Source organism: Stomoxys calcitrans, chromosome 1, assembly GCF_963082655.1.
Source record: "Stomoxys calcitrans chromosome 1, idStoCalc2.1, whole genome shotgun sequence".
In the NCBI taxonomy this organism is placed as follows: Eukaryota; Metazoa; Arthropoda; class Insecta; order Diptera; family Muscidae; genus Stomoxys; species Stomoxys calcitrans.
Window position 1 is genome coordinate 195,349,149 of NC_081552.1, and position 12,656 is coordinate 195,361,804.

General features: G+C 43.4%; 1 protein-coding gene across 1 annotated transcript in view; it reads right to left on the minus strand.

The window, feature by feature from the left end:
* Window positions 1-357: 357 nt before the first annotated feature.
* LOC106091163 (intraflagellar transport protein 172 homolog) overlaps window positions 358-12,656 on the minus strand; it is a 49,721-nt gene continuing 37,422 nt past the window's right edge. The window contains exons 10-11 of the mRNA XM_013257601.2: window positions 737-1,177; window positions 358-677 (exon numbers count right to left, since the gene is read on the minus strand). Of these exons, the coding sequence (XP_013113055.2) occupies window positions 429-677; window positions 737-1,177 (690 nt within the window). The 3' untranslated portion in view covers window positions 358-428. The remainder of the gene's footprint in view (window positions 678-736; window positions 1,178-12,656) is intronic.

Sequence of the window (12,656 nt, forward strand, 5' to 3'; positions counted from 1 at the left end):
GGAACACCATGTGCAAATTTTCAGCCAAATCGGACAAAAAATGCGGCTTCCAGGGGATCAAGAAATCAAATCGGGAGATATATCTAAATCTGAACCGATATGGCCCATTTCCAATCCCCGACCTACATGAATACTAATTATCTGTGCAAAATTTCAAGGGGCTAGCTTTACGCGTTCGACCGCTATCGTGATTTCGACAGACGGACGGACGGACATGGCTAGATCGACTCGAAACGTCGAGACGATCGGTTATATATACTTTATGGGGTCTTAGACGAATATTTCTAGGTCTTACAAACGGAATGAGTAGATTAATATACCCCCATCCAATAAAAATTTTTGGAAAAACAAAATATGTGTGTCATGCAATCGACGATAAAACTTTTTATTCATAGAACTGCTACATAGTTAAAATCCATCTCCAATATTTAATGCATTACAAAATTGGCCAAACCATTCCACTTTTCGGTGAACGCAATTATATCGCCAACTTCACTTGTGGGCGATAATTTAATGGCAACCGAGAATTTACTCCAAACATCACGATTTGCTTGTCGTACTGAAGATTGAAATGTAACTGGTTGACGACCTCTGACTGGGTAACCACTCAGAACGCAGGCAATATCATTCATACCCAAACTGGATTCGTATAAACCACGATCATCGACGGGTAAAACCTGGAAATAAAGCCCAGACAATTAAAAATCTATCTATCTTGCCTCCAGATTAGCCTTACCTGATCTACTTGCTGATCCATGCTAACAGCCAATACCCATTCTCGCACCTCTTCATGAAGACTAGGATCATTTTTCAAATGTATTTCTTCGGGTATGGGAACTGAGCTGGGAAAATCTGTTGATGCCAAATCGGAGTGATCCACTAAATTGCCTGAACCATCTTCTATGGCCTCACACACATCCAAATAATGATTGAGCATAACAAAAGCTTCAGCCTCTCGACCGGCATTGCGTAGATCCATGCCAGCTTCATAGAAACCCTTGTCCACGGGTATAATATCGGTGTAACGCAATAGAGCTATGGATATACGTACAGCTATGGGATGTAAGGCTTGTACATGACGACAGGCACTACGGGCACTGTAATAGTGGGCTATTTGCATATATTGTTCCATGCTCTGGCAAATGGGTGCTTGGGAATAATCCGATGATCTTAAGGTCTGCAATGAAATGAAGAAATTTAAGAGGTTTTATTGTCAACAAAGATGAATCTCGCGTTGGGAGCTTATACGTCGCGTTTTGGGAGGGCTCTGACGACATTTGGGTAATATTAAAAGGGTGGTTTTGTAAGAGTTATAAGAAAGTTAAAAAACATATAAAATTCAAAAAATGCTCGAAATCTTGATTTTAATCGATAGTACGGTCCATAAAATTTAAGGTTTGAAGATTATTTCATGCAAATGTTGACGGTGACTGCGCCCCAAATGGTGCAACCGCTTAGTTCAATTTTGGCATACTCTTTCCAACACTTCGGTAGGTATCTCAGGAAGAAATGCTACAATGTTTTCTTCCAATGCGTTAATTGAAGTCTAAAGGCGTTTAATCGCACGATCTAGGCACCCGAACGTGAAATAAAATGTTCACCGAACTCGCTTCTCAATAAGCCCACTGTTACGCGTGCTGTGTGGCACCGTCATGTTGAAACCACATGTCATGCAAGTCTCACGATAGCGCTCACCATTCACAGTTACGTTACGATTAGCATAATCTTTGAAGAAGTACGCTCCAATGATGCCACCAGCCCATAAACCGCACCAAACTGTGACTTATTCTAAATGCATTGGTAGCTCTTGCAATGCTTCTGGCTGATTTTCACTTCAAAATCGACAATTCTGCTTACTTACGTTCGCATTGAGTCAAAAATGAGCTTCGTCGATGGAAAGGAAGAAGCGCGCGATGAACTTTCTTAAGAGAGCATGCATTTTGATAATAAAATTCAATAATTTGCAAGCGTTGTTCGTTTGTAAGACGATTCATGGTTAAATTATAAACCAAACTGAAGATATTTGAAAGTGAAACTAAACATTTCCAAAATTTCTTTCGAGTAATAATTTCGCTCTCCAGAAGTTTAGAAAGTAAAATTGAGAGATCGGTTTATTTGGCAGCTATATCAGGTTATGAACCGAGTTTTTTCCCATATTTGTCACAGTTCTTGTCATACCAAAATGACGTGTGCAAAATTTCAACTAAATTGGATAAGAATTGCGCCCTCTAGAGTCTCGTCTCAAGAAATCTAATCGGTTTATATGGCAGCTATATCAGCTTATGGACTGATTTTTAACATACTTAGCACAGTTGTTGAAATTCATACCAAAATGACATGAGCAAAATTTCAATCAAATTGGATAAAAATTGCACCCTCAAGAAGCCCAAGAAGTCTAATCGGGAGATCAGTTGATATGTCAGCTGATTTTGGTTACACCTAGCACAGTTGTTGGAACCCATACCAAAACACCAAATCCGATAAGAACTTTGGCCTCTACAAGCTCAAGAAGTCAAGACACAAGATCGGTTTAAATGGTACCTATATCAAAACATGGACCGATTTGGCCCATTTACAATCCCAACCAACCTACAACAACAAGAAGCATTTGTGCAAAATTTCAAGCGCCTAGCTTTACTCCTTCGAAAAATTGTGTGCTTTCGACAGACAGACGGACGGACCGTTGTATATTTTATGGGGTCTTAGACGAATATTTTGAGGCGTTACAAACGGAATGACGAAATTAGTATACCCCCCATCCAATGGTGGAGGGAATATCAATTAAAAGCGCGTTTAGTTCGGCCGGGCTGTATCTTGTACCCTTTACCATGGATCGCTTTTGACACGTTCTTTGCCCAGTATCTCCTTATAGGTAAACAAAGGATAATGAATAAAAATTGCCATGATATTGGAGCCATGTCAGATTATGAACCGACTCGGACCATACTTGTTTTGAATGTTGGAGACCATAGTAGAAATCTTAGTGCAAAATTTCAGCCAAATCGAATAAAGCAGTTCAAGAAGTAATATCGAGAGAACGATTTATATGGGAGCTTTATCAAATTATAGACTGATTCAGACCATATTCAACATGTCATAGGAAAAATCGTGCAAAACCTGTATAATGTTTTATGGTGCTGTGGTCGGGTGGACGGCGCTCCAAAAGTCCTCCTACTATTCAATACTCAGCCGGCATGCTTGTGCATAACAGCCGCACGGAGGAACAAACCATAAGATGCACTAATTTCAATGCTTCGCCTCTTATGATCCGTCTTTGGCGGTTGGTATTTCCTAATTTCTTGGAGGACAACTGGCAAACAAATTGTTGTGTACCACTCAGAACTGACTGTTCTTTGTTGTTCTAGTGGTACGATTGCGACATGTCCAGTTTTTTCGATAAAACATTCTATCATTTGCTTGGAAGTGTTTCGTGCGCTAGCAACTTTTATTGGATTTGGCTCATCTTAAAACACCCTTACAGTCGACTGCTCTTTACTTTCGGGTTCATACGCGTAAATCCACGATTCATCACTTGTCACGATGTCATAGGCGTGTTTCAAAGCACCGCGATCGTATTTTTGGAGCAGTTCTTTCGACCAATCGACACGAAACAAATTGTGTGGATTTCAACGCGAACCAATTTCTTGACGGTCAAATGTTCATGCAATATTGAATGTATGCTGCTCCCACGAATGCCTAAGGTTGTCTCAATCTCACGATAGGTCACATGACGATCTTGCAATATCAGTTGGCGCACAGCATCAGTGGTTTTTGGAACAACAACTGATTTTGGACGGATTCACCATACCATCGATTAACAAATTTTATAAAATTGAAAAAAATTTTACGTCAAATGCTTGCAAAATTTAAAGTTAAGATGGATTATACAAATTATTGAAATATTTATGAAATTGTTGATGTTTTTTTTTTAACTTTTTGACATTTGAAAACAGCAGAAAAGTTTTGCTGTTTGAGCAACAAAATTCAGCTGTCCCATTTCCAACAGACATTCTATTGTTACAGCAAATATACCAAACTTTTTTTCTGAGTGTAGATATTGTTTGCTTGTTAGGTCAAGCCCATGCAGCAGCCTTATTAGTATGCCTTTGTGAAATACTTTGAAATTCCAGAGATTGGATTGAAAATTCCCCCAGAAGAACTGCCTGTCGCTTTAACTTTGTGTCACTGAAAATGAGCGGTTTTCGTAAGTAAGAAAGTCAGTAAGCCTACGTTATGTTAGTGATCTTATGTGACGGTGTTCTGCCCGCCCCACAATCCTTAAATGTCCATTTAAGAGCTTAATTAGTTTATAACTCGTTGCTGGTGTTCGATAAGAAGTCATAAACGGACACTAAGCCATAGGCCTCATGGCGGCGCGCATGGGGCTACCGCACAATGAGTTCTGTAGGAGTTGCCTCGATGAGCATGAGGAGGAGACTATTGAGCACTTGCGGAGACGTAGGCTATCCTTTCTGGGGAGCCGTTTCTTCTGTGATCTGGATGAACTTGCGAACGTACCTCTGGTATCTCTCCTGAGGTTTGTTGAGGGAACAGGATGGTTCCGACGGGGGGTGAACTAGCTACAGCGTAGGTAGGTCCGTGCTTTGCGTAGGTGAGGAAGCTTCTTCACCTCCCGCTGCGGTTTCTCCACTCCTCCTGTCTTTTTCTTCGTGTATAATCTTTAGTACGAGGTCTCGCATTTTCGTTTTTCTTCCCTTTCTCTCTCTAGGGTACCACAATGAGCCAAACTGGCCTCCGAGTGAACTCACCTTTGGTGGGCGACCCATTTAACCTAACCTGACCCAACTTAACCTTTTTACTCGCAAATACTTTAAGAAGGAGGTACAAGCATTTTAAGTTTGGTATGAAGATTTTACAGCCAACGAAATTCGTTATTCAAAATTGCAAAGATGTTTGCTGAAACAACAGTGTTTGTCTGTCAAAAGCAGACATGACTGCTGTTTTAGCAAACAAAAGGCAACTGTTTAAGCAAACATTTCCGTCGGACATTTCAACAAGCAATATCTCTATCAATAACAATATCTGCTGTTTCAACTACAATATCTCCTGAAATATTGCACAAGTATTACTGAAGAAGGAAGATGCCTTCTAGTTCCTACCGTTGATCCATCCAGATCACTTTAAAAAGCCCAAACACTTGCGAATATTTACATCTGCTAAACCAGACAGATTCTCAAAGAAATGAGTACCTAAAGTGGAACTCCTTCTGACTGCCAGTGTGGGACACCCACACACAGAAGGTGTTCTATAGTCTCTTCTTCTTCGATGTCCTCACAGTTTGTGCAAAAGTCGTTACTGGCAACCATCAGTCTTTCAGCTTGTTTTCCGATTAGACAGTGACCTGTCATGACGGACACAATGACTCAGACATCTGTTCTAGCCAATGAAAGCAAAGCGGCAGAACTCTTCAAGTCTAGATAAGGCCACATAGTTTTGGAATACCCACAGCCTACTCTATCATTCGATGTCCTTCGGGCCTGGTCCTGAAAACTTAGCTTACATGTCGCTAGAGGCATACCCATTCCAGTTTCACTGTAATGTCTAAGGTAGTTCGTAGTCTCGCAAGCTCGTCCGCCTTACAATTCCCTGGGATATCTCTGTGGCTCGGCAACCAGAACAGGTGAATTTTGAACTGCTCAGCTTTCTTGTTGAGATTTCTGCGACAGTCGAGGGCAGATTTTGTGTTCAGAAATACGTTTTCCGGGTTTTTAATGGCTGCCTGGCTGTCTGAGAAGATTTTTATGCCAATCGTCGTAATGACATTATATCTTAGCCATTCCATCACTTCTTTAATTGCAAGGATCTTTGTTCGATACACACTGCAATGGTCGGGTAGCTTTTTCGATATGAACAGTTCAAGATCTTTAGAGTACACCCCAAATCATACCTTATCGTCTAGTTGGGAAGTCTATGTAACTTCTATTACCAGGGATATCGTAGTTCCAATCGGTTGTGGTACAGTGCTTTTTATCAAATACGGCTCAGTGAGGGTGCAATCCACACAGCCTGGAACATCGGACATTTTGTTAAGGCTAACACAATGTCCGTAGCCACCACATGATAAAAGAAAAAGCTCCCTTAGTCTCACGGCAGTGGTCGCTGCAATTTGTCTAGCCACAATGTCCAGAGGCATTAGATGAAGCATTAAATACAGTGCTTTAGATGGTTTCGTCCTCAGTGCAGCTATGATGCACAAACAAGCCATCCTTTGAATCCGGTTGAGTACTGAACAGTAGCTGTACTTTTGAATCGCCGTCCACTAGACAACATCACCATATAGCATTAAAGGTTAGATAACTGCAGTATATACCCAGGACTAAACCCCAACACGCGGTTGAGGGTCTAAACCCCTAACTTTTTGGGGGTCTAAACCCCCAACTTTTGCCAATGGCTCTCTTGCAAGTGTATAGGGCAAGAGTTGCCGTTCATGCCCCTACCAAAATGTTGAAATTTGAAGTTCAATTTCCTGTCCAGCAAAACACCCAGGCATTTTGCGCTTTCTTTAAATGGAACATTCTCTCCACCCACTGTAGGCAACTGGTATCTCCTGCTGAAAACAACTATTTCTGTCTTGCACGGATTTATACCTAGACAACTTTCGGTAGCCCACTTTGCTGTTGCACGTAGGGCTTTTTGAAGTATATCTCTTAGAGTGCTGGGAAATGTATTATTAATGGCTATATTCCAAAGTAGAGGAGACAGTACACCTCTGCTGACCCATCTTTTTAGATCCACAGATCCCAAGCCTGCCGTAATGCAAATTTTAGTAAGTAAGTTACTAATAAACTTTCTTACGGTAGAGTTGATGCCTAGAATCTCCAACTTCTTCATGATTGACGTCGGTTTTACATTGAAAGCACCTTCAATGTCAAAAATGCTATCATTGTTTATTCCCTTGTAATAGGAGCCCTCGTAATAGGAAGAAGATTTTTCTTACCAAAGGAAGTGGATTTGAAATATTTCTTTTAATATATCCTAACATTTTGCCACACCTTTTCATAATTTTTTACTTTTTTGTTTTTCAGCTGGCAAATGGAGAAGCTGTTGACGAGGGTAAGTTATTTGTAACCATATAAAAGTATTTTGAGGCATCATTCATGGTTTTATTCAAACGAAGACAATCAAATTGAATTATAAATATTTAAAGAACTTGACACAATCTCAATACCATATTCTAACGATTCAAATGTTAAGCTTGGCGATGCTTCGAACTGTGGTAACAAAAACATTCTTATAAACCGTGTTTTCCTTTCTGTCATGTATGAGGGCTAAGCGAGTGCCTAGGCAGCACTAATTGTTGCCAGTTGCAATCTGACACTTCCATTGAAAAGTTTGACATTTTCTAGCATAATCGTACTCAAAACGTTTTGGCGTACGACCATCATTTGTGTTGTTTACAGTGGCTTGAAAAAAATTAATTTGACAAAAATATGTAAGAAACTCTTGAACATTTTTTCTCTAGTTTTGATCGATCTGTGTAGCATGATCTTTCAGATGGCATTACCAGAGTTCTGTCAATCCAAGATTGTGCCTCTAGCAGCAGTGCCTTGCACTCGACCTCAAGTAAAGGGTGATTTTTTTGAGGTTAGGATTTTCATGCATTAGTATTTGACAGATCACGTGGGATTTCAGACATGGTGTCAAAGAGAAAGATGCTCAGTATGCTTTGACATTTCATCATGAATAGACTTACTAACGAGCAACGCTTGCAAATCATTGAATTTTATTACCAAAATCAGTGTTCGGTTCGAAATGTGTTCAAATTTTGACAAATTTTGTTCAGCGATGAGGCTCATTTCTGGTTGAATGGCTACGTAAATAAGCAAAATTGCCGCATTTGGAGTGAAGGGCAACCAGAAGCCGTTCAAGAACTGCCCATGCATCCCGAAAAATGCACTGTTTGGTGTGGTTTGTACGCTGGTGGAATCATTGGACCGTATTTTTTCAAAGATGCTGTTGGACGCAACGTTACGGTGAATGAACACATTTCGAACCGAACACTGATTTTGGTAATAAAATTCAATGATTTGCAAGCGTTGCTCGTTAGTAAGTCTATTCATGAGGAAATGTCAAAGCATACTGAGCATCTTTCTCTTTGACACCATGTCTGAAATCCCACGTGATCTGTCAAATACTAATGCATGAAAATCCTAACCTCAAAAAAATCACCCTTTATAAGACTCTCATTTCTCCGCAACCAAACCTTGGTTTTGCTTGTTTGAGACTTCCATCATGTGTTCCGTCGCAAATTACTGACCCCAACCTTGAAAAGAGCGGCGCCTTTGTAAGCTGGGGGATGTCCATCTTTCTCACCAGACCGAGTTTACGCCCCAGGAAATGCGGATATTTCCAACGAGCTTTTTGACGGCATCGATACATTCTGCTAAGGCAAAGCCCAGCATTAAGATGCCCTCTCTATACCCGCAGCTTTAAAAAAGAAAATTTAAAATCAGGAATTCTGTGCTACTAATAAAATCCCTAAATGTTTTCCATACCACATCCCTCAGTTGGTTCATGTCTGGTATTGTGTGCCCACCTAAGTGCCGGTGTCTATTAGCCCCGAAAGTCAGCAACGACATAAGAAATGCTGCAATGTCTCATCATCTCCCCGCAAGCCCTATACATGCTCTCACTTGCCGCACCTATTTTGCATAAGTAAGCTCATAGTCCTATGTGTCCCGTTAGGATACCGATAGCTATACTGACCTGCTGCTTACTTTCTTTCACAATCCGTCTTCGTCAATCCGAATCTCCCATAGGATTTTCGTCATCCTACCGATTGTTCCGCTGTTCCAACGTTGTTAAATGCGCGTTCTTAGCCCAAGCCCTTAACTTGGACTGCGTCGCCCCGAAATGCTTCGGGTCAACCAAGTTTATTGACGGCAGTCCTTTGGCCTTCACTGCCAAATCGTCTGCTCTTTCATACCCCTTACTCCGCTGTGGCCCGGCTACCAAACTATGCCATCTCCAGAGAAGGCGTTAATCTCCTTCTTAAACTCCAAGACTGTTCTTGAGCTTAGCGTCCCGGTTGTCATTGCCCTGATGGTCAGTTTACAGTCCGTAAAGATGTTCACTCTCATCTCTGTATATATTTCCTTGACACTCCGGCGTAAGGAGCCGCTCCTTGCCCTATTCAACGACCATCTTCCCTTTCCGTGATGGCTGTGGCCGCCTTTGGAAGTCACAGTCCTCCATGAAGACCTAGTGGCTGTGCGCAATTTTTTCGTTCCTGTACCGACTTTGTTTCCTGCGCAGGACACTGTCTGGAGTCTCCAATGCGGGAGAGCTGGCTTGGTCTTCCCTGAGTGGTTGAAAGTGGCGAGCTCTTTTTCAGTGTCATGCTCTTCGGGAGATCTGATTGGAATACCAGCTCTATCCCTTCTAACATCCTGCACTTCCGCCCGATTGCGCAGACTTCGTGGTGTTTAAAGCAGGCACCTGTCACGATGGCTTTATCCTGCAGGGCTTTTAACCCCGAGTGAAAACGAAGCGTCTACCAACGCCCCCATACAAAGCCAAAACTAACATGAATACCAATACGAGTTGACGTTTTCCGGACGTGTCCTCCCCATTGGTTAGGAGCAGAGCACTATTCCAACTCTTGCCAATCTATGGATCACAGCACCCGGTTGAGTACATGCAACTCCATACCGAGCATCGAAATGCCCTTCCTGCGATTTTAGGTGTTAAACCACAGCCACCACGTTGCTCCCAACAGGGGCCTCACCAGACTGGAACCGAAGTTCCAGGGGCTCCTGACTCTCGTGGTACAAGGTTAAGGACTCTGGTTCGACCACATATCGGAATGCCCTTTCTGTGATTTTGGAGCCACCACGTTGCTCCCAACTGGGGCCTCACCAATAGTCAGGCTGGCACCGAAGTTCCAGGGGCTCCTGACTCCCGTGGTACCAGATCAAGGACTCTGGTTCGACCACGTAGTCCAACTTTTTCCAGTTCAACTCCAAACAGTTCTGGACTGGTCGCCTAGTGGGATGATGTAAGCATCATCCCGTGGCAACACGTCATTCAGAAACAATTAGAAATTAGGTGACATAACCCAAAATGAGTCAGCACATGACTAAGCCAAAACAGGAGTGCCACTGAAAACATTCACACATACGGTATACATTCTGCTAGTCACAAAGGAATAACAGCGACACCGTGTAAAAACTTTCAAAACTTCAGAACTTCAACACCCACACCAACTCGACTAGCTCCAAGACTTCATGGTCCAGCCGCCTTCAGCTCACCGAACTTTTCGATGCAGCCTTCTTACCAGTCATCCATCCGTCGACCCACCGCTTCAACCGTTCATCGCCACCTGCACCTCCTTCCGACCAGTTCCGAAAGTGCTTCGACAATTGGTTTGATTATTTTAGTCTTGGGGTCATAGTAAGGTCTTGGGACATAATAACCGCGTTTATTGTCCAAAATATGTTAGGCCCCTCGACATCCCTGTTCAATATGGGTGTAGCCGCCATATTCACCGATCTCCCTTATTGAGGTTTTAAGCTCATAAAAGTTGAATTTGTTAACCGATTTCATTGAAATTCAGCACAGAGAGTTCGGGTTAGCCCCTCAACATTCGCACCGAGTATAGTCAAGGTCGGTGGAGACGGCCCCCACGAAGTGGTACAAGAAGTCGACACATCCCTCCGACAGAAGGAGCACACTATGGCGGCCTTCTTGGAAATTGAGGGGGCCTTCAATAACGTAGAGGAAGGATCGATAGTCGCCGCACAGAACCGCACGGATATTCACCCCACAATCTCCCAGTGGACTAACAATATGCTCCATGGCAGGATTATAAATGCGACCTAAGAGATAGTGTGGCCAGAAGACGGGTGACCAGAGGAACGCACCAGTGTTCTCGCCAATTCTATGGAACCTTATAATAAACGAAATCCTGTTAGATCTCGGTGGGGATAGCACGAAGATAATCGCTTATGCGAACGACGTTGTGTTGCTGGTCCGAGGCAGGTTTCTGTCGAGGATCAGCGAGATCACGTAAGGGTCACTGAGGGGATTGTTGCTATGGGCTACCACAAATGGGTTGAGGAACAATCCAAGGAAGACGGAGCTGGTGCTCTTCACGCGTAGATACAAGATACAAAAGTTTAGCCTCCCGTCCTTGGACGTGAACGCCCCGCAGCTGTTGAAGGAGGTGAAGTACCTTGGCATAATCCTCGATTCGAAGCTGTCCTGGAAGAGAAATACCGAGGAAAGGGGCCGTAAGATACTGTGCGCTTTTTGCTCATGCACGAGGATGTTCGATAGGAAGTGGGTGGTAACCCCCAAGATGATTTATTGAATGTATAGGGCCATTGTGAGACCAGTACTGACCTATGGAGCACTGGTATTTTGCTAAATTGCAGATTTTGGCCATGAACATCCCACTTAGGAACAGGGGCAAACTTCTCACCTATCAATGAGTGCAGTCCGATTCAAACTTAAGCTCAATGACAAGGGGCGTCCTTTTTATATCCGAGTCCGAACGGCGTGCCGCAGTACGACACCTCTTTGGAGTGAAGTTTTTCATTTCGAAGGGGAAAAACACGGCTGAAAATTTTTTCAGATGGTCCCGCCAGGATTCGAACTCAGGCGTTCAGCGGATATGCTAACTTCTGCGCTGCGGTGGCCTACTATGGTATGGTGGAGGGCCGTGGAAAGGAGAATTCGTACGAGGGAATTCGAAAAGGGCTAGAGACTGGCCTGTTTCGAGGTCACAGGGGCTCTGAGATCCACACCACAGGCAGGTCTGGAAGCGGATATGCTGGATATGCAGCCCATTGGGGCCTTTATTGGAACTGCGCCGCCAAGGTCGCGCTTAGGCTGAGGGAACTCGATATGCTGAAGGAGGACAGTCGGGGACAGTTCAATTCTGGATGTTATGGATGCGGTGGGTAGACTGAGAGAGATCGACGACTACCTGGTACCGGTATCGACTGGGATAAAGGCCTTCAAGATTCGTTTACCTGGGAGTGATGAATGGAGGGCGAATGCTGTGTTTGAAGAGGATGAGACCTCCATTTTCACTAAAGGTTTTAAGATGGAGTCAAGGACTGGAATGAGTGGTGGTGAAGTCACGGACTATATTGGGGATCTACTCCGAGGCACTCAATATCGGTATGTCTCTGAGACTGCCGGACAAGTGTACGGTCATTCAGGCAGAGCAGACCTCTGTCTGAAGGACCGCAAAAGAAATTCTGCTAAGAGATTTATCACCCTCTAAACTCAGGATTTGTGTGGACAGTATGGCTGCGCTTAAGGCCATGAGTTCGAGGACGGTGAAGTCGAGGTGCGTGCGTGGCAGATTGTTTGGAGTCCTTGCATAGTCTCTGGGTCATGAGGGACATGAGGGAATTTCAGCAAATGAGAGGACAGATGAATGCGGCAGGAGAGGTTCGTCTGCGCCTGGCAAACCAGTCACCGGTTTTGCCTACTTCCCATTTGTCGAGCTATTGAATATAGAAGAAGAGATGGCCAGAGCGCCGTCGGTGGCAAGATGGGACTAGGCGTATGGTTCTCTGTCCCATAAAAGATGAATTTTTTCTTCGACTTTGCTGAAATTTGGTACAATGAATTGTATTAGATCGTTACATATCCTTCCTGAATATGGTGGAGATCGGATATGT